Source organism: Esox lucius, chromosome 14 (assembly GCF_011004845.1).
Source record: "Esox lucius isolate fEsoLuc1 chromosome 14, fEsoLuc1.pri, whole genome shotgun sequence".
Taxonomy (NCBI): domain Eukaryota; kingdom Metazoa; phylum Chordata; class Actinopteri; order Esociformes; family Esocidae; genus Esox; species Esox lucius.
In genome coordinates this window covers 6456748-6483202 of record NC_047582.1, presented here as the reverse complement: position 1 = coordinate 6483202, position 26455 = coordinate 6456748, and the positions used below count along the sequence as shown (strand labels likewise).

The 26455-nt window shown below is 42.9% G+C and overlaps 1 protein-coding gene across 2 annotated transcripts; it reads right to left on the bottom strand.

The window, feature by feature from the left end:
- Positions 1–744: 744 nt before the first annotated feature.
- LOC105014945 (chondroitin sulfate proteoglycan 4) lies at positions 745–24360 on the bottom strand. 2 transcript variants are annotated; one of them, XM_034296783.1, is made up of 18 exons: positions 24158–24360; positions 22467–22630; positions 18946–19195; positions 18421–18849; positions 16841–18143; positions 15460–16645; positions 15191–15355; positions 14618–14857; positions 12776–12952; positions 12286–12582; positions 12003–12179; positions 11217–11415; positions 10719–10850; positions 6801–6976; positions 4885–5068; positions 4180–4673; positions 2663–3992; positions 745–2632 (listed from the first exon to the last, which is right to left on the bottom strand). In XM_034296783.1, the coding sequence occupies exons 1-18, from the start codon at positions 24237–24239 to the stop codon at positions 2388–2390; spliced, it is 7230 nt and encodes a 2409-aa protein (XP_034152674.1). In that variant the 5' UTR covers positions 24240–24360; the 3' UTR covers positions 745–2387. The 2 variants fall into 2 exon arrangements, with proteins under 2 accessions (XP_034152674.1, XP_010875969.2); XM_010877667.2 differs by having other exon boundaries at positions 745–3992.
- Between the last annotated feature and the right edge of the window lie 2095 nt (positions 24361–26455).

Here is a 26455-nt window from a genome sequence, read left to right as displayed (position 1 = left end):
CTGTCATTGCCTTTCAGAATTAAATACCACTTAGCTGCCCTATTGCCATACAGTTGATATATTTCAAAAAAAATGCTCACTGTATCTTTTAAAGAAAACATGGAAAGATTTCTGCTGTCATATCACTCATTAGCATGCTGACGTCGGTATTTATGTTCACACAGATCATTGAAGAATGTATTGCTGCGACACCTTTTTGAACTAACTGTTCAACAAAGACTCCAGAAGTCCATTCATCACCAAGAACAAAAAAGGCCCTTTTATTTCCACTGAGTAGGGCTCTGGCACAGGCCCTCTTGGGAAAATAGACTAAGCCTGTTGGAACTTGATTTAAATCTTTTTCCTAACTGTCAATAATGGGGCCTGTGTCTTTAGATATTGTAATTACAAATGTATTGCAATGTTTGAGAGATTTACAGTTGAAAGTTAAATCTTGTTCAGTTGCTTTCCCTTTAAGAGTTTGTCTGTGAAATCATACCCCCCTCCCATGTGTACTTCAGTCTTCTACAGTCCAGCCCACACAGACCTTTGAAATCTGATCTGGTAGAAAAGTGTGGAGATTGACTGAAGTTAAGGAACAAAATCTTTTCCCTAGTCTATAAACACAGTCCAGACCAACATAGGATTATCATTTAAGTTGATTACAAGTCTGCAATACTGGGCAGTCACAAATTCCCCTGTTATATACAATGCATTGTTATAAAAAACAGCACTTTTCAAGAAAAAAATAAATAATTACAATGCCTGTATTAAATAAACATTTTATTTAAAAATATACAGATGGTTTGGAACACATGCTGGATTTGTGGAATGACACTAAAATTACTTCAAGCTGCAGCACAGGAAGTGTTATTGACAGAGGTGAATTGTGTGAAAAGACACTGGGACACATTCTCTTTAGAGCTCAGCTTCGACTGGATAAATCTGACCTTAGGACAGGCCTACTGTGGTAGAGAAATCTGCCAAGTCGTTTTATGAGGATCAATGTGACACAGAGCCAAAAAGAAAAGTGATAACAGATTTATGCAGTAAATCACTTGCTGTATAGTATATTAATTTCACCAATACAGAGGAATGCTGCTTAATGTATCTACTGCCAGGTACAGTACGCTACATGGCATTCAATCACTGATTATGGTCTATGCCGAGAGCATAGGCTTGATACTGTTGTTGTTTGTTTACAAAATGTGAGTATTATCATTTTGAAAGTGAATATGCGGTAGTCAAGTATTTGGTCTAGCTATCGTACCTAACAAGACATTTTGACAATTACAACATGACAATTGCCGGACTGCATTTAACATAAAGGTGCCTCAAAGACCATTCTCAGTTTCTTTTAGAGAGCTGTATTTATATATAAATATGGGCACAAGCTTTTTTTGTTGATGGCTGCATAAAATCAATGTAAACTACATACTGCAAAATGCAAGACATGTTTTAGATTCCACTGTAAAATAGGATAAATGTAAATAGGATCATTAATAAACGTAGTGGCTGTTATGTCAACCAGATAACACTGTAACTGTAAATACTTGTAAAACCGTGTAGGCTAGTGGCTTACGCTGTATCCGAAGTATTCATTTACCCAGTTGTATTTTACAAAATAAAACATTAATTGAAAACAAGTTGGTCCAAAATGGTAGAGTATAAAATAGTGAGCTGCCATATGTAAACAAATTAAAGGTGAATAGCAAAACCACTTTAGAACTTGACATACTGTATAAGAAATGTCTTCGTATGGAAGGAGCCATTGAAGTAGGTTCAACAATGGGAACATAAGCCCTGAGGGGTTTCTTTGAACACTGAAAAAATTGAAAATGGCATGCCCCACAAGTGGTGGTGGAAGTCAACAGCCAGCCAGGCATTAGAAGCCTGTTGGTGTCCTCCCAACCATTCCCGAGGGTCCAGCAGAAAGGATTTGGCTTGGCGTAGCCGGGGGTGGACTGGTGGACGACGGACAGGGCTGCTTTGTCTTGTCAAGATGTAGCAACTACTTGCGGTGGTCTTCCGCAAGCTCAATCATTGTTGTTGCCCAGGGAACGTTTTCATTTTGTGGGCTGGCCTAAATGTCCTGGCTGAGAGCATTGGGATGAGAAGCAAAATGCTTTGATGAGATGCGCTCTGTGGACATGGATCTTTGATGCTCCCAAACCCTGTGCAGTATCTTTTGATGAGGCAAAGCAATAATATCAACTTGGATATTGTAAAATTGCAAAACTGGGTGAATAAATAACAGAGTGGAAGGCGCCAGTAGTCAATAGTCAAGAACAAGACAAAGTTCATAAATTAAACCCTGTGCTGAACTCCGAGTAGGTGTTGGGGTTTTACAAAAATCAACACTACTCAAACGTATAACGTTTAGTTTCTGTTTCTCGGTATAATGTCGATTAAACCCAGTATTGGTTGTCTTTTAGTGAGCTCGGGGATCGACAGGGGTGGTCGATGTCAGGAACCTCATCCACTGCCCATAGTAACAGACAAGGGTCATGTGGGGCCAGCGTTCCTCTTCGCAGCTCATTGAGAATCGGGCTACTGGGGCAACTATTGGGGCCTAGCAGTGGGGTGACCACCACAGAGGGGACAGTGATACTCCTTTCAGGCCGGCCCAGGTAGGGGCTCCTCTCTGGGACTCCTTCCCCTGCTACTGCAGCCAGCTCCTGGATAAGACCCCTCGATAAGGCCCTCTTCTCTCTGCGGTGCCTCAGCACCAGAATCAACCCCACCAGGATGACGATGAGCAGTAAGCAAGCCAGGAAGGGCAGGATAAGCAGCAGTGGGTCTGAGGCCGGCCGGGGCAGGGTCTCTACCCGGACCGGGGTGTTCCTGTGGGGGCCGTGGTGGTCGTGTTTAGCATGGGTGCTCCTGGGGACGGTGGGGATCATGGGGTGACCTCTGCGGGTCTCATTATCCCACTGGTGACTGTCTTTGAACTGCTTCTGCAAGTTCTTTTTGCGGTTTGTAGTGTGTGAGTGGGTAACTCTGCCGCCCATGGTTCGGTTGCGCCCCGGTGACCCGGTTGTGTGGTTTAAGCTCTCCTCATACGGCACAATGGTGAACAGGAACTCTCCCACAGCTGGCTGGACATTATCCGCCTTCAGAAGGAATTTGAAAGAGTCATTCAGCATGGATATATGGACATCAGTTTTGTTGTTGTCCAACTGGGACAGTAAAGATGTCGATTGGTCGGTGGTGTTGCTGCCATACACATTAGTCAGCAGGGTCTCCTCCAACGCCACCCTCCCCTGGACCACATCCCGGAATGTGAAGCTTTCTGCAAAGTGACTGGCTTCGTCCGAAAAGTTAAAGGTCACCTTGACCAACTTGCCGTGTTTGGGTGGGGACAAGATGTAGAACACGGGGTCGCTGCCACTCAGCCTGGCGAGCTCCGTGGCGTCCAGAGCGTCCTTCCTCAGCTTCACCGCAATACCGCTGGGGATCAGGACGCGCTCACCGAGATGGATGAGCGGTCGGACCGTGATGTTGACCGTCTGAGCGGTCAGGTTGCTGTCCGGCGTGGAGACTGTGAATTCAAATCTATCCGAGGAGGAAGTGAGGTCGGTCATGTGATACGATAGCCTGCCAGAGTGGAGGTCCTCTTGGTTGAACTCGCTGACTGGAAGGTCGGACATGAGGAGCCTGCCACGTTGTGGCGCTGCTGTCACTGTGTAGTGAATAGTCACACTTTTCCTCCCGTTGGTCTCTGCTGCCAGGTGTTCCGTTGTCAAGGCAGCAGTGGTCTGACCCTGCACCAGCTCCACGCCTGTGTTGTTCACCATGGTCACGGTCGCCGCGGTGACCTCCAGGTTAAAGAGCTTGTAAAGTGGACGGTGGAACCCGTCGCTCACGCTGAAGTAGAACACCCCCGAAGATGGCTCACCTTCCTGGATAAAATGTACCCTGCCCTCATCGATGTCTGCCTGGGTGAAGGCAGACACTGTTTCATTCAGATGCTCCCCCAGAGCCAGGTGTCCACTGTTTGGTTTGCTGATCACCTAAAGACAATGCCATACAAATGGCAAAAGTGCATTGACGCGTGTTACACTCAATTTTTGCCCAGAAGGTGGAAATCCTAAACTTCCAGATAACTTCCTCGGTTTCCTATTCACATCAATGTGTGACAAAATAATTTTTTGACAGAAAGGAAACACGTTTTGGGAGAAGATAAAAGGATGTATTTACCTTGTAAAGGATCTCACTTGGAGGGTTGTCAAGATCCTCCACCTTGAGGTTCTCAGGGCTGAATACCACGGTGTCCCCCTGAACCAACCTCAAACTGGGGGTTAGGGTCAAAAGTTGGGGTGGCTGGTCATTGACAGGGTTCACAGTGAGGTCAAAGGACTCTGTTACTATCAGGCTGGGGTCGGATGGTCGCTGGGGAGGCTGGCCCTTCTGGTTTAGCCAAACCTCAAAAGTGAAGAAGTCCTGGGTTGTTTCTGAGTCATCGTGCTGGTAGGTGATGCCGTACCTGTCTAGGATAAACTGGGAGAAGTTGGGTTTGGTGCGGGTCAAGTTGCGTTCCCCCACGGTGATGATTCCGTGCTGTGGTAGAGAGATGACGTGGTACCAGACCTCGTAGTTCTGTCTCTGGGCTTCCAGCAGCTTACCCAGCAGGTTGGAGGCATCCAGCTTCATCTTGTCAATCATCACTCTGCCACCTTCGGTCACAACAGCACCTGGTCAGACAGAGGTGCAAGAACCAAACATTAAGATTTTTTTTTAAATGCAACAGAAATGATACTTGGAGAAGTTGAAATTAAAGTTTTGGCCAATTAATGTTCATGTAAATTACTTCAGGTCTGTCGAGTTGGTTATCGATTCACACTTCTGTGAAGATTCCATTAGAGTTGTTCTCTGTCTGTCCGACAGAGACACAGACAGACTCACCGGTATTGGCAGTGAGGATGGTATTGCTCTCAGCAGGTGCGTGTTCATATGAGATATGGATGCTGAAGACATGGGATGGAAGAGACGCTGGAGGGGAGGATACCGTGAAAGTGAAGGAGTCTGTTACCGACCACCCCACTGAGTCTAGATCGGTCTGGTCATAACAGATCAAACCCTTATTCACCTAGTAACAAGACAACAGATAGAAGGGACGGGAGAAATAAAAAGTGAGTTGAAGAAAACCCAGGCATGCAAGGCATAAGTACAACTGTGTCTCTTAAAGTATTGCATACATTACAAACCAGATCATTCAGATACTGAATGCAGATTAGCTGATAGCCGTGTTGTACATCGATCAGCCAAAACATTATGACCACCTGCCTAATATTGTGCAGGTCCCCCTTATGCCCCCAGAACAGCCCTGACCCATCAAGGCATGGACTCCACTAGACCTCTGAAGGTGTGCTGTGGTATCTGGCACCAAGATGTTAGCAGCAGATCCTTTAAGTCCTGTAAGTTGTGAGGTGGGGACTCCATGGATCAGACTCGTTTGTCCAGCACATCCCACAGATGCTCAATTGGATTGAGATCTGGGCAATTTGGAGGCCAAGTAAACACCTTGAACTCATTGTTGTGTTCCAAAAAAACATTCCTGAACCATTTTTGCTTTGTTGCAGGGTGCATTATCCTGCTGAAAGAGGCCAATGCCATCAGGGATATACCGTTGCCATGAAAGGGTGCACATGGTCTGCAACAATGCTCAGGTAGGAGGTATGTGTCAAAGTAACATCCACATGAATGTCAGGACCCAAGGTTTCCCAGCAGAACATTACCCAAAGCATCACACTGCCTCCACAAGCTTGCCTCCTTCCCATAGTGCATCCTGGTGCCATGTGTTCTCCAGGTAAGCAACGCACACGCACCCAGCCATCCACTTGATGTAAAAGAAAACGTGATTCATCAGACCAGACCGCCTTCTTCCATTGCTCCGTGGTCCAGTTCTGATGCTCAAATGCCCATTGCAGGCGCTTTCGGCAGTGGACAGTGGTCAGCATGGGCACCCTGACTGCTCTGCCGCTACGTAGCCCCATACACAACAAACTGCAAAGTATTGTGTGTTCTGATACCTTTCTATCAGTGCCAGCATTAACTTTTTCAGCAATTTGAGCTACAGTAGATCGTCTGTTGGATCGGACGACATGGGCCAGCATTCGCTTGAATCAATGAGCCTTGGCCTCCCATGACCCTGTTGCCGGTTTACTGCTTTTCCTTCCTTGGACCACTTTTGATAGGTACTGACCACAGCAGACCGGGAACACCCCACAAGGGCTGCATTTTCGGAGATGCTCTGACCCAGTCGTCTAGCCATCACAATTTGGCCCTTGCACAGATCCTTACACTTGCCCATTTTCCTGAAAAAAGTCCAAAAAAGTCGAAAAGGAATGTTTTGAGTGAGGAACAGAGGGGTTAAAATTAAGAGACCACTGCAAATTGAACGCTTCTGTTCCTCACTCAAAACTTTCCTTTTCAACTTTTTTGGAAAGGAAAGAAAAATGTGCAGTGGACTCTTAACTTTTGCCAGAGCTGTATATCCCACCCACTGACAGTTGCCATGATGATGAGATTATCAGTGTTATTCACTTCACCTGTCAGTGGGCATAATGTTGGCTGATCGGTGTGAGTCTGTATACCACGGTGACATCTATGACCAAAATACACTTTTCCACTGTTCTAATTGCATCGGTAACTGGTTAATAATTGCAGCAAGGCACCTTGGGTGTTTGTGGATCCTCATCCAGGCACTCCACTACATAAGAACAGAAGCTTTTTCCTGTGGTATATTGGCTATATAGAACACCCCAGGTGCCCGGCTTCTTAAGTGCACCATTTAATAACACAAACAAATATAGTCCTACCATGTTTTGTGTGAAGGATGATATCTTCAGTGTGGAGTTGTCTGTCTGCTTTCTGACCAGTTTCCCTAGCTTGGGAGGACTGGTGACACTGTAAACTATGGTCTGGTTCCTTCTTACATCACCATTGTCGTTGGTAACCACCAGAAGGTCATTCTGAGAGATTGTCTTCAATGAGCCTGCACAGGATTGTGTTGATTAGGGAGAGATTGTTGGTACTTTCTTTGCATGTGCTACTTAAAAACTAAAACTCTGCTGAAAGGCATGTTGCACAAAATTGTGTTGTAACTACAGACAACATGACGTGTTGCACAAAAATCTGTTTCAATTGTAACTAGCAACATTATCAAAATGTTTTATTCTATACACTATACAATATTACACACAATATGACATTGAGAGATTCCAGACATACACAAATAACAGACAGCAAATCAACCTAAGCAACCATCCAATATTCTTTTTCAGGAGGTTTCAAGGGCAAGGAAATGTATTTAAGATACCACAAACTACCTTAAGTAGCACAAATGACTGATAAGGTAAGTATGACTCATTTACCTAATCAGTGGCCTAACACATTAAAAGCCTGTACGATACAGGGTAACACCTGGCATGCTGATTTTTCTGAATTTGCTAAAGTAATAAAAAGTTACCAAGTATCTGATGGCAGTGTCTGGTTCAAGTTCAATAAACATATTTAGTTACCGGTCATCTTTTAGACCAGGCATGATAAGATTCGCTGGCCACACGAGACTACCTGTTGTGTCACCCAAAGTTAATTTCAAATCAAGTTTATTTTAACAAGCCCTTTCCACAGTGGCTAGGAACCACTCTCTAGAAAGACAGGAACCCAGGAACAGGTGGACTGTGGCAAGCACCAGCAGGGGCCTCATATATCAATGCATAATGCATAAATATGTGCGTAAACCATGAGTACGCCAGATTTGACGGAAAGAAACACCATGCTATTTTGGGAAAAGTTGCTAGAGGAATGTAAACTGAAACACATGGGAAAAATCTTATCAATAGACATATGAATAGCCTAAACGTGCAAAGTGTTTCCTGCAACATCGTAGGCTTATAGGCTACGGATGTAGAAAGTGTCAAAACCCTACAGCAGGTAACTGATCCAAAAACAGTTATTACTAAAAGGTAGTAAAATGTAGCCCTTTCAGTGGGCATATCCATACAGTTTGAAAACAAGATGAACAATAGCTCCATGTGCAGTAGTGTAGCATAACATTCTGGGTCCTGTACATACAGTTGTGCTCAAACGTTTGCATACCTTTGGAGAATTTGTAATATATGTACCTTTTATTAAAAAAACTAGAGTGAGCAGGCAAAACACAAGTCTTTTATTTCTTATGGGATTCACATTCAACTGTAACAGAATGGCACAATCAGAAAAAAAAAACATGGCAACAAAGAAATACATGAACTCACCCCTGTTCAAAAGTCTGCATACCCTTAGTTCTTTATACTGTGTATTGCCCCCTTTAGCATCAATGACAGCGTGCAGTCTTTTGTAATAGTTGTCTATGAAGCCCCGAATTCTCGCAGGTGGTATAGCTGCCCATTCGTCTTGGCAAAATGCCTCCAGGTCATGCAAAGTCTTTGGTCGTCTTGCATGAACCGCAGGTTTGAGATCTCCCCAGAGTGGCTCGATGATATTAAGGTCAGGAGACTGTGATGGCCACTCCAGAACCTTCTCCTTTTTCTGCTGTAACCACTGGAGGGTCAACTTGGCCTTGTGCTTAGGCTCATTGTTGTGCTGGAAAGTCCAAGAGCCTACCATGGCCAGCTTTCGTGCAAATTGTCTCCCAGTATTTTCTGATAACATGCTGCATTCATCTTGCCATCACTTTTCACAAGATTCCCAAGACTTTAGAGCTCACACAACCCCAAAACATCTGTGAGCCACAATGCTTCACAGTGGGGATGGTATTCTGTTCACTATAGGCCTTGTTGACAGCTCTCCAAACATAGCACTTATGGTTGTGACCATAAGGCTCTATTTTGGTCTCGTCACTCCAAATTACAGTGTGCCAGAAACTGTGAGGTGTGTCAAGATGTTGTCTGGCATATTGTAACCGGGATTTTTTTGAGGCATTGAACCAGTAAAGGCTTCTTTCTGGCAACTCAACCATGTAGCTCATTTTTGTTCAAGTATTGTGGTATTAAGCTCCTTGAAACAACCACACCGTCTTTTTCCAGAGCAGCCTGAATTTCTCCTAAGGTTACCTGTGGATTTTTCTTTGTATACCAAACACTTCTTCTGGCAGTTTTGGCTGAAATCTTTCTTGGTCTACCTGACCTTGGCTTGGTTTTAAGAGATCCCTGAATTTTCCACTTCTTAATAGGTGATTGAACAGTACTGACTGGCATTTGCAAGGCTTTGGATATCTTTTTATATCCTTTCCCATCTTTATAAAGCTCCATTACCTTGTAACACAGGTCTTCTGACAGTTCTTTTCTGCTCCCCATTGCTCAGTATCTAGCATGCTCAGTGCATCCATGTGAGAGCTAACAAACTCATTGACTATTTAAACACAGACACTAATTGCAATTTGAAAAGCCACAGGTTTGGGAATTTCACCTTTAATTACCATTTTCACTTGTGTGTGTCACCTTGTGTGTCTGTAACAAGGCCAAACATTCAAGGGTATGTAAACTTTTGATCAGGGCCATTTGGGTGATATCTGTTATCATTATGATTTAAGAAGGAGCCAAACAACTATGTGATAATAAATGGCTTCATATGATCACTATCCTTAAATAAAAGACAGGCTTTTTTGCATGATCAGTCATATTTTCAAAATTAATGCCAAACTTTCACAATTTCTGCCAGGGTATGCAAACTTACGAGCACAACAGTAGGTGATTTCTGAGGGCCCCTCCCCTCTTTATTCCTCTTTATCTTCTACATGTTAGGGCCCTATATATTTAGTACCCCTGTTCCCCACAGTCTGAAGCCACTGCCCACATTCGACATTGCATATTTTACCATACACTACAATATCCCAAATTATTTAAAAATATGTTTACTTTTACGACCTAGAGGTTCTTTGTGTTTTTGAATGAGCTACAGCATTATCGCACGTTGGCTTACAATTTGTAATTTGACAAAATTGACAATATATTTCAGAAATGACTTATTTAAAATTCAGAAATGACTTATTTAAAGAAAATGAATACAACATAAAATAGGCAGACGTATTCATCACAAATCGAATAAAACAAAATTAAAGTTATAGGCTATTGCTATGCAGCGCTAAACGAAACATGTATTTCACTAAAATGGAACAATCATTTTCACAAGGTCTTTCCAAGAGTCATTGATCTTCTATAAAACTTCTGAAATGTTATATACTTTCTTGGCCATAATCTTAAGGCTACCATTTTTTTTAACACATCTTGCGTTTGCAAGACACTCTCGGCTGTTCAGCCACATCTTGCAATGCACGATATTTATGACTGTTACGTTTAGAAAAATGAAGTTTTTAAATTCTATATCACATAATATTATATTTAGTTCACATTATGGTAAATGTATTTTCTTGTAAGTTTTTTCTGACCGGTCTCCACCATGCTTCGTGTATCGATTGAAATTACATTGTCAATAGGGTTAATTTGGATATTTTACATGGGTAATTGTAGGCGTTCTTTGGGCAGAGAACGTAAGCTTGTTCACAAACGCAGAAGTATAGTATGGGTCTGATTTATCAATGGAAGCATGAGTATGTGTTGCATACATCAGTTTGATAAATCCCAACGATTTGTACGCACGCAGATTGTAGGATTTCCACATACGCCAGAATTTTGTTAGAAACGCAAGATTGATACATGGGGCCCCAGGAGTCTTCCTGGGACATCAACAAATGTCTGGTTCATGGTCAATACATTCATTTCCTGTTATGTTACCTGGGAACACCTGGAGGGTGTGTTTTCGCTCCAGGATGAGAACCAGAGAATGGGCTATGGTGCTGAAGATCTGCCGTGGGGCAAAGTTCACTCCATCATTGACCTGGAAGTGAAACCCTCCAGACAAGGCACCTGCATTAAACAAAACACTGTTTATAAAAATCTTCTGTTGATGAAGGTATAAACACATTTTCTGATGTAGTTTAATATAATTTATACTGTATTTACGGCACTGTAAAGTCATAATAGGGGAATCTAAATGCTTCCTTGTGGATTCAGTCTTTTGCCACAAGTCCCCATTTAGCACACAAACTATGCAGCCAATAGGATTGAGGTGCAGCTATGCCTTACCCTGAGACATGACCGAAGTGTATAGCCGTGTCTCGGTTAGGATTAAATGGTTTGATTTTTCACACTGCCCGCTCAGGTTCTATCTAGCAATATTTCAAGAATCATATTGACTTCTGGTCGGATGCTCTAATGCTAGGCTTATCTCACCACTGTGCACAAACACCAGCTGGCCCCGGAGGATATGTGTCTGGGTGAAGTTCAGGATGTGCCTGGTGGGGGCGCTCTTCAGGGCCAGGTATCCGTTGCTCGGCGGGGTCACAATGAACTCTAGGTCCTCCGGTGGAGAGTCATTGTCCTCAGAGCTCAGGTCATCCACACTGATCTCTGTCACCGAGTTCACCCACACCTGTATCATGGAGAGGGGAGGGTGAAAAGGCCGGATGGTTGGAGCATAACCCAAACCCTGACTTGACATAGCATACAAATACATACAACTGCTGAAACACAGAGGTAATGGTGTCACAGAAATTAGTGGAGCACTGTGCTGACGTTGAACCATCTCTACGTGTTAATGTCACATGTGCACCTCCTGGTGGACAGATCTGGCACTTTAATAACACAGATTAAGTTGTGGTTCAGAACATATAAAAGATTATTCATTTTCCTAGGTAATTATATTTCCTAAGTCATCAAAACTCTACACACAGAATAACAAATTAGAACACATTTTAGAAAAGATATGAACGACTCTAACTCTCTGCACTGGAAAAAAAGATATCCCATAGCAGAGGCATAGGACATTCCCTTAGCCCACCAAAACAACACTTATAAATCCATCTCCACTGCCATAAGTCACTTGAATAACAAAACTTCAGGTGATAGCTATTTAGTTATTCTCATATTGCACTCTGTTTTTGGCCAAGTCCTTTCAGTGAGCACACCGTCCTCTGTTGTGACATTAAAAGTGAGTTAAAAACACACAAAAACACTCACCCTTAATATCCTGTTGGCTGTTATCACTGGGGCCTCATCATTAACAGGCATCACACTGACAAACACTGTGCAGGGACGGCTGTATTTCTGAACATCTGTGTCGTTGGCGGTGATGGTGAAGTTATCCGCCAAGGTATCGCTGCCGTCGTGGACGTAATAAATGTGTCCTGCGTTCACCTGAAAGCCAGTAGTTCATAAAGCCCCTGAAGCCACTGTCAAGAGCATGAAAACGGGAACGACCACAAAAATATGACGAGCGACAAGGAAAATGGGATCTTCTCACCTGTTTCCGCGTGAACGAGGGGATGGCGACTCCATGAATGCGAGCGTGCTCAATGTGACCGTGACAAGGGGGCTGTGATACATTGTAGAAGATGTTTAGCTCCGAGAAGTGTCTGTTGTTGACCTGTACAACCTCATTCGTCAGAGCAACTGACGATCCCTCCCCCAGGGTCACGTTGAAGACACGGAGCGGGATGTGGTTGGGGATGACATCCACCGAGACCCTGATGTCATGGACTTCCGTAATGCCGTTGGAGGCGTCCAAGACGAAGAAGTCATAAGTCTGATCTTGATCCACCTGAATTGAATACAATTAAAATGATACTGGAATTGGAATGACATTCACTGTACACCAACGTTAACACGCTCAACTGCTAATTCTAGAGAGGCATCACTAAGTGAAATTCAGTATTTGTAAAATACTTAGCGTGTAAAGGTGACTCTGGTTCTGATAAATGAAAACCGTGGCATTTCCAGGGAGGTCCTCAAACCTGGAGGTACTGGATGTGTCCAGTGTTGATGTCCTCTTGGGAGAAGGAGTGGATGGGATCTTCTCTGGTGCCCTTGTAGTGGTCCTCTCCATGGAATGATCTGCGGAGGAAACCGTGGGATGGGGCCGTGGTCACCGTGAACACAATGTCTGAGGGAAGGTTGTCCTTGTGCGTCACCTGACAAAAGAGGTGAGATTAAAAACGTCACTATAAGGTTTAACAGAGGCATCGTTAGGATCACAATACATTCAGGGCTTAGCCCACCCCCTCCCCGCCCCGCCCAGGACAGAAAGTACAGGGTTTTGAATGTCCTTGCAGAAAATGTTGATGTACACGCTAGCGGCCTACACGTCTACATTCTCATAATGAGCCATCGGAATTATAGATGAATAGATCAGGGGCTATTCTTTTATAATACATTTTTTGGTCAATTTGAGATCCAGGACTATTCATAAAAGATTCGGGGCTATAGCCCGGGTGCCCAGGCCTAACGACGCCACTGAGGTTTAACCTGCAAACAGTCTTAAGACTGTCCTCTGCACAGTCTGTGGTTGTACAATGGTGTCATGGATGTACATAAGAAGTCCCCTGTTTCATGGGTAGTTTGTGAGAATGTATAGTGTTTTGCATGACAAAAAATGACATTTCTATGCTATCACTAACCATTAAAAGTTTATCACCCAATGGAACATGTCAAGTGTACACCCAAAAAATGTATTTATCATCAACATTATGCCAATGAGATATTTCAAGCTTAATGTACAGTACCAGTCATAGGTTTGGACACACCTACTCATTCAAGGGTATTTCTTTCATTTGAGTATTTTCCACATTGTATAATAATAGCGAAGACATCAAAACACATATGAAATCATGCAGTAACCAAAATAGTGTGAAACAGATCAAAATAAACGTTATATTAGAGATGCTTCAAAGTAGCCACCTTATGCCCTAATGACTGCTTTCCACTCACTTTATATTCTCTCAACCAGCTTCATGAGGTAGTTACATGGAATGCATTTCAATTAACAAGTATGCCTTTTTAAAAGTTAATTTGTGAAATCTTTCCTTTTAAATGTGTTTCAGCCAATGTGACAATGTCGGGTTGGTATGCAGAAGACCATAATTATGTCTGTACTGTAGTAGTCCATATTATGGTAAGAACAGCTAGAATAAGCAAAGAGAAACAGTCCATCATTACTTTAGGAAATGTAGGTCAGTCAAAGTTTCTTCAAGTGCAGTCGCAAAAAACATCAAGACCTATGATGAAACTGGCAAAGTTCCCTCTACTGCAGAGGACAAGTTCATTAGAGTTACCAGCCTCAGAAATCAGCAACTAACTGCAGCCCAAATAAATGCTTTAGAGTTCAAGTAACAGAAACATCTCAACATCAACTTTTCAGAGACTGCATGAATCAGGCCTTCAATGTCAAATTGCTACGAAGAAACCACTAAAGAAAAACATCATTATTAATAAGAAAATTGCTTGGGCCAAGACACACACAAGAATGGTGGAAATCTGTCCTTTGGGCTGATGAGTCCAATTTTGACACTTTGAAGAATATAAAATGTATTCAGATTTGTTCAACACCTTTTTGGTTACTACATGATTCCATATGCTGTATGTCATAGTTTTGATGTCTTCACTATTATTCTACAATTTGGAAAATAGTAATAAAGAAAGAAATACCCTTGGATTAATAGGTGTGTCCAAACTTTTGACTGATGAAATATTTAGATGCGTGCATCACTGAAAACAAGCTCATGTGATTAAAGAACCCTCCCTTAATATGTGTGATGATAGCCAATGGTTCTATGCTCTGAGGGATAGTGATACCTCACCTCCAGATCTCCTTGCTTGATCTTGACAGGCTTGCCTTCCTCCACCACTAGGATGTGGTTGTACTGTACTGTGGGGGGCAGCTGGTGGCTCTCCAGGTACACCCTCACTGCTACGCTGGCGTCCAGACGCACCTCTTTCACACTCACCGTAAAGTTGAAAGAGTCAGCCAGGTTCCGGCTGTTGTCATGGAGGTACTCCAAATGACCTGCCTTCAGGTCACGTTGAGTGAAGCGGTTCACCTTGGAATTTTATTAAATGGAAGTTATGTTGTAAATGTACTGATTGCCAAAGTTTTCATGCTCATTTTGGCTTATCCGAATAACTGTATAGAATCAGAATTAATAGAATTGAGGCACAGATTCAAGTTGATTTTTTATCCATTCTGTTTTCTATTTCTAGCCATCAGGCAAAATCCAGATGTTTTTTCAAAATTAGGCAAAAGGATAGATCATAAAACAATATCACAACACTCATGTTAAATAAGTCATGCCGTATAAGGTCATCCACAAAATTACCAAAAGAAGAAAGTTAATACCAGCCATGGTACGGGTTCTTCACAATGTTGTTTTTACCTTAACATTGTTGTTGTACAGAGCACCATGGCTGGGCGGTAGGAACACTTGGTAGACCACCTCCTCATCCTCTCGAACATCCAGGTTAGTGAAAATACTGAGGTTGGCTGACCGTAAGGTAACCGCCTGACCTTTCTGAACCAACAACCCTGTGTTGTTCTCCACCTAATTGATTGATTATTTCATTTATTTGTCGATTTTGGGGTGCACTTACAAAAGTACAAAACAGAATTAACACACAAATAAAAGACAAGCAAAACGATCAGTACCTTAATGTATGGGTCTTGGGCTACAACATCCAAAAGCGTGGAAGTATAGTGCTTCCCATCTGAAACAAACAAGACAAATCTTCCCGAGCTGACCCCCCTGTGAATGAAAAGCACCCTGCGATGATGCAGGTCATCCTGGCTGAATTGATACAGCCTGTGGCCTGTGTCGTTCACTAGAACCAAGTCACCCATGGGGATGCCCCGTCTGGTATACAACAGCTGGCGGTCATCAAAGTCAGAGTCTGCATCATGGTAGCACAGGAAATCTAATGTCAGCAGCCTCTGCCCGTCCCGGGCTACGTGGAAAACCTTATCGACAATGCGAACGGGCTTCTCGTCGTTGACGAGCGCAATGGTGACCTTGAAGACATCATCAACGGAGTGAGTGTTTTCCTTTTTGGAGCGTTTGTGATTAAGTTCCTTGGTGTCTTCGTAGAGTGTGGCATGAAACGTAAACACGTCCTCCGTGGATTCGCTGTCATCATGCACATACATAATTCGCTCCTCTAGGATATCCTGATTAGTGAAAGACATGACGTTATCGTTAATGGACGTTGAATTAGAGAGATTGATCCTCTTTAGTTTGCCATGTTTTGGACTGCTTTTAATGGTGTAATGTACTGCTTTGGTGCTGACTGTTCCGGCAAAAAGCCTATCCTTGGTAATGACCCTGCTTTCTCCTTCGTGTATGGACAGTCCTTTGTTCGTAAGGATCAGACTATGAACATCGGCCTTGATGTAGATCCTGAACTCGTGGCCTCCAGAGTGTGCTTGTTTGGAGAACACCTGGAAACGAAACGAATCCCTTGCATCTTCATGAGGCCTGTCTGTAACCTCATATTTGACCATGTGGTCAGATATATTCTTCTGGCTGAATGTTGAGTTGATCTTTAAGACTTTGTTGTTGAACACAAGATGGCCCTTCTTTGGCAGGGTTAACATTCTGAAGTAAAGCTCACCATCGGGAAGCTTGAATCCTTTTGATACAACACGGAGTTCCTCGTTGCTGAGGACTACATTCCTCACACCGCTTACCTCTATCTTATTCCTAGTGATTTTGAAGTGGATCCACCTTACTGTAATGAGGAAAACCAGTTCATCTGTCACTGTTGAGCCAATGCTGACCTTGCATTTGAACTGATCTGTGACGTTGTTTGTCTTAATCCCCTGAAAGGTGTTGATATACCTGAACAGAAATATAAAGCATTACTTTTTTATGGCGTAGTATGGTCTAACTTTCTGAGATGATGCGGCAAGGATAGAGATCTGGCTCACAGCCATTTCAACATTCTCTCTTTCCAAATGACATTAATAAGATTCAGTCCAGACAGTTGAAACTACCTATATTTACATGCAAACACAAACCAAAACAGTTACATACCTGATTCGCTCTTTCTCCAGAAGCTTCTGTGAGAAGACAGAAGTAGTTTTCCAATCTCCACTGGAGTGCAGCCGCTGCAGCTCGCCATATCGAGGTGCCTCCACCACGTCAAAGCGGATGTCAAAGCTGTGCTTCACAATGTTGACCTCCATAGCCAGGTGTTTACTGCTGATGATGGCTGCCCCTCCCTGGTTAACTTCTACTCCTGTGTTGTTAGCCACCTTGTGTTCAAGCTGGACAGCCATGATCCTTAGAACTACTGTGTTACTCACCTTGTCTCCATCACTGACCCTTAAAGCTATTCGAGAGTTCTTCACCAGCTCTCCAGTGTGCACATAGCTGATCTTCCCTTCCTCCAGGTCGTGCTGGGAGAAGGTAGTGATGGCCATCCCTGGGAGTTCATTGTTCTCCAGAAAACCAGCTCCGGCATTATGGTTCCCCAGGATGGTGAAAACAAGGTCTGTTGTGTTGCTGTCTGAGTCAGTGGCTCTGAGAACATCCACATCAAGTTGACGTTTGGAGTTCTCCAGGAGGGTGAAGAGGCTTCCCTCAGGAAGGCTGAGCTCTGGAGGGTCATTAACGGGCGTGACACTGATGTTGAAACGGTGGAGCTTATTTCCCTTCAGGTAAAAGGGGATATTTTTCTTGCTGTTGGTGAAGACAGAGAACATAAAGAAATCTTGAGGGTCTTCTGAGCCCCCATGTACATACATCACTCTTCCATGTGATAAATCCAGCATGCTGAAGGTCCAATCCTCCTCTTGATCGGAATCATCCATATCTATCCTCAGCTGACCATGCACAGGTTGCTCCTCAATACGGAACATCATTTGAGACTGAAGGATCCCCAGTTTCTGAAAATCTAGGTTCACCCTGATGTGTTTCGACTCTAACGGAGCCCTCCCACCTTCCAGAACCTCCAAGTCTTTGAGAACTACAAAATTCAGACCTGGCCTCTTCCTGTCTTTGTCTGATCCGCGGTGGTGGGTAGCTGGCAGGGTGAAAGATGGGACAAGTGTTGGGCTCAAAATGGTGATCACTTGCTTCGCCGGCTCACAGCCCACAGATATGTCTTTAGTGACAAGTGCATGTAGAGGTCCCATCCTTTGTGAGTTGACCGTAATGTCTTTCAGACAGCCTTTGAAGGATCCTCCACCAGCCAACCGCTTCCCATTGAATGATAGCAGGCCTAGATTCCTGGCATCTAGACGTGTTCTGTCATCAACACCACCTATGTAGAGGGGACCTTGGAGCTTTAGGGCCTTAGGATGGGCCTCCAGGCTGTGGTTTACTATCTCCTCACCTGGAAAGATATCATATATTGGTTTCAGCAGATGTTCAACAAACTGTTACCAACTTTCAATTAAGTATCCACAAACCCTTAGTTGTGTTATGGTAATTCCATTAATAGGAACTCTTTATGGACGTAAGTACAGCGACAACTCAAATGACAAAATGGTTGTCAAACAGTAGACAACCAAAAAACAAAATGTCAGCCAAACAAATCAATACAACTTGCATTAAGAATCAGTGAGGATATGATATTTCCGATCCATTTTCCACTGTGTACAAGTTCTTACCTACAGTCAATTGCATACTGTTGGAGAGCAGGTGCAATTTTACCCGGTGCCATCTTTGGTTGTTGACATACGTGAGGGAGCGCAGCTCTGTCCTAGTCCCTCCATTACCGATGACAACAATTAAGCGCCCCTCTCGGATCTCCATGGCAACAAACTCTCCGTGGTGGGCTGAGCTGTACACTATGATGCCGTCTCCGTACGAGGTGTGTACTTCATACTCCAACACCCCTTCCTGAGGGATGTTCCACGGGGGAAGCAACATGTACGCCCGTGAACTGAAGAAGCTGATGGGGTCCTCCATGCCAGCAGAGAACTGAGGACTGCAGCCCAGAGACACCTCATGGACACTTTTATAGCCAGAGTAGGGCCGTAGACTGGAGAGCAGATTGTGCTGGTTGAAAATCACCTCATCCACACAGCCACGGAAACCTAAAAGAAGGAGTGGTATGGGGAGAAAAATAATATTATTTATTCTCTTTGTCATTTCTAAATTTCAAATTTCTGTAATTTTGAAACCAACACTACCTGTGGTATTGTGATAATGGAGGTAGGTTTTGTTCAGGCCCACCGTCCCACCAACAAACAGCCCATCGTGGACACTGAGCTCCAGGTCTGGCCCAGGGATCCGGATACTGGTGTGAGCGTGATGGTCCACAGTTAAAGTGACATTGTGCTGCTCATGTTGGAGCTGCACAGAGTGCCAGGCCATGTCGTTCAGGTGGACTCCCTTCTCTGAGCGTAGGGTGCGCTCGCCTGACCCAAGATCCAACCGAACCTGGGAATTTGAAGGTAAAACTTAGAGACAACCATGGTACGATATCACACGCTCTCCCACAGCAGTTCCCCTGTTTCAGTAATTATCCTCCAGCAAGCAGAGGGCAGTTAGGCAGAAAAGGTCAATCTTAAACAAAACATTGTGCCACCTGAAATGTCTTTTACTGTCTTGTCCTACAGCAAAGGACCAGATTTCCCATATAGACTAATAATAATAAAGACTTCAATCACTACATCAAGCCATCTCTGAACAAAACTAAATAGCACTATACTGTGCTGAAATGCTGTCCATCTACATGCTTGCACACTCACCTAAAGGATTATTAGGAACACCATACTAATACTGTGTTTGACCCCCTTTCGCCTTCAGAACTGCCTTAATTCTACGTGGCATTGATTCAACAAGGTGCTGAAAGCATTCTTTAGAAATGTTGGCCCATATTGATAGGATAGCATCTTGCAGTTGATGGAGATGCACATCCAGGCCACGAAGCTCCCATTCCACCACATCCCAAAGATGCTCTATTGGGTTGAGATCTGGTGACTGTGGGGGCCATTTCAGTACAGTCAACTCATTGTCATGTTCAAGAAACCAATTTGAAATGATTCGAGCTTTGTGACATGGTGCATTATCCTGCTGGAAGTAGCCATCAGAGGATGGGTACATGGTGGTCATAAAGTGACGGACATGGTCAGAAACAATGCTCAGGTAGGCCGTGGCATTTAATCGATGCCCAATTGGCACTAAGGGGCCTAAAGTGTGCCAAGAAAACATCCCCCACACCATTAGACCACCACCAGCCTGCACAGTGGTAACAAGGCATGATGGATCCATGTTCTCATTCTGTTTACGCCAAATTCTGACTCTACCATCTGAATGTCTCAACAGAAATCGAAACTCATCAGACCAGGCAACATTCTTCCAGTCTTCAACTGTCCAATTTTGGTGAGCTCGTGCAAATTGTAGCCTCTTTTTCCTATTTGTAGTGGAGATGAGTGGTACCCGGTCCATCCACTTCAAGGTTGTGCGTGTTGTGGCTTCACAAATGCTTTGCTGCATACCTCGGTTGTAACGAGTGGTTATTTCAGTCAAAGTTGCTCTTCTATCAGCTTGAATCAGTCGGCCCATTCTCCTCTGACATTTTCGCCCACAGGACTGCCGCATACTGGATGTTTTTCCCTTTTCACACCATTCTTTGTAAACCTAGAAATGGTTGTGCGTGAAAATCCCAGTAACTGAGCAGATTGTGAAATATTCAGACCGGCCCGTCTGGCACCAACAACCATGCCACGCTCAAAATTGCTTAAATCACCTTTCTTTCCCATTCTGACATTCAGTTTGGAGTTCAGGAGATTGTCTTGACCAGGACCACACCCCTAAATGCATTGAAGCAACTGCCAAAATGTGATTAATTGATTAGATAATTGCATTAATGAGAAATTGAACAGGTTTTCCTAATAATCCTTTAGGTTTGTGTATAAGTAGTATACACCGATCAGCCATAACATTATGACCACCTGCCTAATATTGTGTAGGTCCCACTTTTGCCACCAAAACAGCCCTGACCCATTGAGGCATGGACTCCACAAGACCTCTGAAGGTGTGTTGTGGTATCTGGCACCAAGACGTTAGCAGTCCTGTAAGTTGCGAGGTGGGGCCTCCATGGATTGGACTCCTTTGTCCAGCACATCCCACAGATGCTCGATTTGATTGAGATCTGAGGAATCTGGAGGCCAAGTAAACACCTTGAACTCATTTTTGTGTTCTTCAAACCATTCCTGAACCATTTTTGCTTTGTGGCCAAAGCATTATCCTACAGAAAGAGGCCAATGCCATTAGGGAATACTGTTGCCATGAAAGGGTGCACATGGTCTGCAACAATGTTTAGGTAGGTGGTACGTGTCAAAGTAACATCCACATGAATGACAGGACCCAAGGTATCTCAGCAGAACATTGCCAAAAACATCACACTGCCTCCGCTGGCTTGCCTCCTTCCCATAGTGCATCCTGGTGCCATGTGTTCTCCAGGTAAGAGACACACGCACCCGGCCATCCACGTGATGTAAAAAGAAACGTGATTCATCAAACCAGGCCACCTTCTTCCATTGCTCTGTGGTTCAGTTCTGATGCTCACATGCCCATTGGAGGCGCTTTCCACAGTGAATAGGGGTCAGCATGGGCACCCTGACTGGTCTTTGGCTACACAACAAACTACAATGCACTGTGTGTTCTGACACCTTTCTATCAGTACCAGCATGAACATTTTCAGCAATTTGAGCTACAGTAGCTTGTCTGTTGGATCGGACCACACGGGCTAGCCTTTTTTCTCTCCAGGTGCATCAATGAGCCTTGGCCACCCATGACCCTGTCGCCGGTTCACCGCTTTTCCTTCCTTGAACCACTTTTGATAGGTACTGACCACTGCAGACATGCCACAAGGGCTGCCGTTTTGGAGATGTTGTCATCCAGTCGTCTAGCCATCACAATTTGACACTTGTCAAATTTGCTCAGATCCTTATGCTTGCCCATTTTTCCTGCTTCAAATACATCAACTTTGAGGACAGAATGTTCACTTGCTGCCTAATATATCCCACCCACTGACAGGAGCCATGATAACGAGATTATCAGTGTTATTCACGTCACCTGTCAGTGGTCATAATGTAATGGCTGAGTATGTGTAATTAGCAATTAAAGGTTATTCTCATTCTGAACCATTAAGTTTCAATCTGATCTATCATTAGTAGGGGTTGTTAAAAAGCAGAATACCAGACATCTGTTTCATCTAAAATAAGTGGATTATTACAACCTTTACAGTATAATGTTTTGCCTCTCATCAACTATAAATACACATGCTTGAATGCTGCAGCAAATGCTAACACTTAAAATATTGTGTTCTTGTTCCAGCATTATTCATGAATGAACTACTTTTTAATGTCAGGGAAGGTGGTAAATCTTTACATTCAGTGTGGTATCTTTTTCTGCGATTGTAATATGAGCACATCTTCCTCTGGGTTTAGCCTTTGGCCATTTTGCTGATAATAACTGCTTATGTATAACATATAGAGGAAATAACTGTTGTGGCTTGTCTGGTCTACAAAGAAGCAGTAATCAAAATAGTACTCAGTGGTCAGAACTCTACATTGAATTGAGACACAGCCAGTCGTTTCTAATCTATATCAGACCAACCAGATGTGAGTAGTGAGGTTTTGTATTTTACTGCCAGCAAGTACATCTCAGGTATTAAGCCGAAGTCTAATAGGTGGTTTCTTACCTGCAGGCGACTAGAATGCAGTTCAACAAGAAGGAAGTCCATCTCCCCGGCAGCCAAGAAAAGAAGTCCACTATGACTAGAGGTTCGGAAGCGCACATGGAGTGACGTACGGCTGGACAATTCAACAGTTTTCAACTGTACATATCCATCCCCATAGAATGAAGCTGTTTTTTAGAAGGGTTGAGAAACACCATATTCAAAAAGGATTCTATATAATCTCATTTGATTTATGATGAATGGTTCTGGTAAAAAAACTAATCATGTGTAAATGTCATTTTCAAGCTGGAGCGTGTTTCTGAAGTCTTCAGGGTATTATAATGTGCTGCAGGGAGGTACTGTATGAAAACTTCAGTCACGGATTGTTGTATCAATACATTCCATTTTAGTGCAAAAGGGCACATATTTTACCATACTGCAAAACAAGACTGTGGGCCTAATCTTCCTCACTATCCTTTTCTTTAGAGACCACAAGCGCTGTACATATTAATTTTTTTAAACGTGCAGGTATAGTCACTCAGTCCCTGTTGCATTTCCCCTTTGTTAAAGTACATCTATCAACAATCCTTTAGCCAAATGCAGTCGTCAAAATGAGGTCTCCTCTTTGGCAGAATCCCATTTAACTCTATTGATTACACCGTTAGAGGGACTACATCCTCGCTATTGTTGTTTCTATGACCTTTACTGCCTTTATCTGAATTCAATTAATGTAAGCTCCCATGCCCTATGTGTTACTCTAGGGTCTAACTGGAAAACTAGATAGCTTGTTCTACTGGGGGGACATCAGATGTACAAGAGTTACTGGAGCAGTAGGCCAACGTATGGAATTACTGAAATCCTCATGGAAGAAATGTGTGAGTGTTTGGAGAACATTTATAGATTACCTATACGCCCAAACCCACAGAGTAAAAGGGTCAATTCAGGTTAACCCATACTAATGGGTGACAATTGTACTATTCGATGATTCCACTCTGAATGTGTGGTCTAGAGTCACGACGTCAGACATTTTGTTCCACTAGTGATGTACGTCATTGGTGGCATCATATCTGACTGGCATTGTTAAAAAAGCAGCCCGTTATTATCGACCAGACATGGCATATTTGGGGGAACACTATTGGACTATTACAGCTCCCTGAAAGATAGCCTACATCTGTTAACTTATGTAAAAAGGTTCAGATGTTTCGAACCATCAAGATCCAATGCAACCTTGTTCTGTTAAATTATGTGTTTACAACAATTTGATAACCCTGTAAGAACCCAATCCAATTATGTTTTTATCTTCTATGCTAAATAAATAGCTACACTAAAAATACACTCCATATCTGCAGACAATTCTGCTCCCTATATATAATATGATATGTTCTCCTGTCACTGGCGTTGTCCTTCTAACAGGAGGACTTATCTCGTCTATAGATCCTTAATTACTTGGATTAATATTAATCTCGTTTGCTGTAACACTGCCCCACATTGAATCGAGTTATATGTGACCCCTGTTCATTTGAGTACATATTAGTACTAAATCATGAATTTAGGTATTATTACAATCCAACCAATTGTTGTGTTTCGATGTCAGTATCACAATTCGAAAAAAAGACATCTACAAAACAAATATGTAACATTGCTAAATTGGAGTCAGCAACGAGATTAATATTTTTTAGAAGGACAATACTTTCAACTGGTTTTCTGTAGTTTACCTCCGAGCACTTGTCCGCTGGAGAGCAACAGAAGAAGCTCGATAAGAAATATCTCGTTGAGTATCATCAGGAAGGTCCCCATAATTAATTATTTTATTCCTTTCCGTTAAGAGAGAACTCCGGATACTTCATAAAAGTCCATTGTTTTCATTGAGCGATATTGCCATGCACCTCTCATTCAGAACTTTGAGTGAAGTGCACACAGTACCTGTTCGTCTATCAAGATTAACCACGTCGGGGGTGGTACCTATACTTTAGCCCCGCCCTGCTAAACCTAACGAGATTTTAAACCCAGAGGTGCAACATCACGAGACTTCCAGGAATACTTGCGAAGCAGACCAAACAGAAAATTGGGTTTGGGCTTGCAACGTGTTTGCATTTTCTCAAAATCTAAATACAAACCCAGGATTCGAGACGATGTCTTATGTATCTGAAACTGTCAGTTCCACAACTATCTGAATTCAAAATAACAACTTAAAGTGAAAGGCGTGACTTTGATTTGATGGCCAGCGTCATACATCCCCGAAAGAGCATCCATCTATAACATATCTTAGATTTCTTTAGGAAAAAACAATACCATTTTGGACTACTGTCATTCTTTCTCCCAATAGCGAAAAACCCATTATTGCCACTTCTAACCTTGATAACACCTTTGAGCAATTAACAAATCCGTGGATTCGTACAGTGGGAGATTTATAGTGAGCCATTGATTAACTGAGGGAAACCTATGACGTTCCCAGGAAAATAAATACTTTTACCCCGTTTTTCCTCCTAATTGTGTGATAACCAATTTGTTATTAGGGACCTACCTTATTGGAGCAACTTCCACCCGACTCGGGACAAAATATGGGTCTTCTGAAGAACATTGAATGCTGTTCTGGTTCTTATACCAACCTGCTCGCTGAGCCAGGAAGGCTAGACCGGAATCGTCATATGCCCAAATTAACCCCCATGTTGGTGGCCAAGTGTTGCATATTGGGGGGAGTCAGTGTTAATGGATCCTGGGAGCTGATATAAACTGTAAAGCTGTATAAACTCATTCGCAGGTGTGTAAGAGATAAAGGACATACCTAGAAAAAGAAGCTCCCACATATTGTCTCTGCACATTTTCTATGCAGTAAGGTAAAGTATTTCCAGGACATTTTAAACTACTGAGATGCATTTAGCATGCTAGCTAGCAGGTTCACAAGACAGTCAAATATAGTACAGTAAGCTAGTCCCACACATGGATGCAACTGGAATAGCCAGGCAACTTGACGCACAGCAGATGTCAAACGATTAGTGATAGAATCCATGTGTACAATCAATATAATTCCAAGCTATTTATGTATTAAAAAATCAGTTTTTCTCTTGCGTTCCCTGAAATATATTAGGTGACCTAACTTTTGGAAGCAAGTTATGGAGTGTGTGTGAGTATGAGAGAGAGAGTGGGAGAGTTGTGTGTTTGTGATTTTATTTGTCTGATAGAGAATGTGTGTGACAGAGGGTGTGTGATGTCGGAAGAACATGTGTGTCAAGTTATCTGAAAACTAAAGGATGTTTTAAGTGTTATTCCATTGAATGTGGCTTTAGATGTATTTAAAGTACAAGTTGTAACATTAGTAAAATGTTATTGTGAAACAAATACCAATGAAATGTGTAAATTCTCGGTGCCCAAGCACAGTCATGCATTTTTTGTGATCCTTGCCCATCTTTTTTTTAAATTTTTTATCTAGCCTTTATTACATCAGGAAAAGGACTCTGAGAATGGATTGATATTACACATTTCTTTTACAGGAGTGTCCTGGCCAAGACTGGCATCATCGTTTTTAGAAAACAAAACTGGGTCTTTACATCCACCAGACCCAGTGCCTGAAAATTTTGAGACAGCCACAAAGTGTATATATGGTAGTAAACGACATTAGTAAATAGTCCAATACCTCCCTGACAATTTCACATAGGACCATCAGAGAGTGCTGTTTCATCACAAACTCCCTTCAAGCGAACCACAATATAAAGGTGCAGTAGAAATCTGTCGTCAAACACTTCGGGATTTCACACTTTCCTTATAACCAGAAACTACTTTAGACCTGGGAGACAAGGTGAAGTCTTCATTATGCCTATATCCCGATATTTGATTTAGAAAGTCACACAAATCAAGTTTTCTATTGGTAGGTAAAACAAGAAGGACTCATTTTTTTAGGAATTACCATTTAGGAACTTCAACACTACTGTTGTTTGCTCCTTGGGGTTTAAGGCCAGGTGTTTTGTTAAATCGCTTTGTGCCATCTACTGATGTAAAAAGGGCTTTATAAATAA

Excerpts from the sequence above, each read along its gene's own strand:
- LOC105014945 (XM_010877667.2), bottom strand. The coding sequence starts at position 24,239 with ATGGGGACCTTCCTGATGATACTCAACGAGATATTTCTTATCGAGCTT. Across the intron at positions 12,583-12,775 it reads GACACATCCAGTACCTCCAG|GTGGATCAAGATCAGACTTA; the intron begins GTTTGAGGACCT and ends TATTCAATTCAG. Across the intron at positions 6,977-10,718 it reads CACCCTCCAGGTGTTCCCAG|GCTCATTGAAGACAATCTCT; the intron begins GTAACATAACAG and ends AATCCTGTGCAG.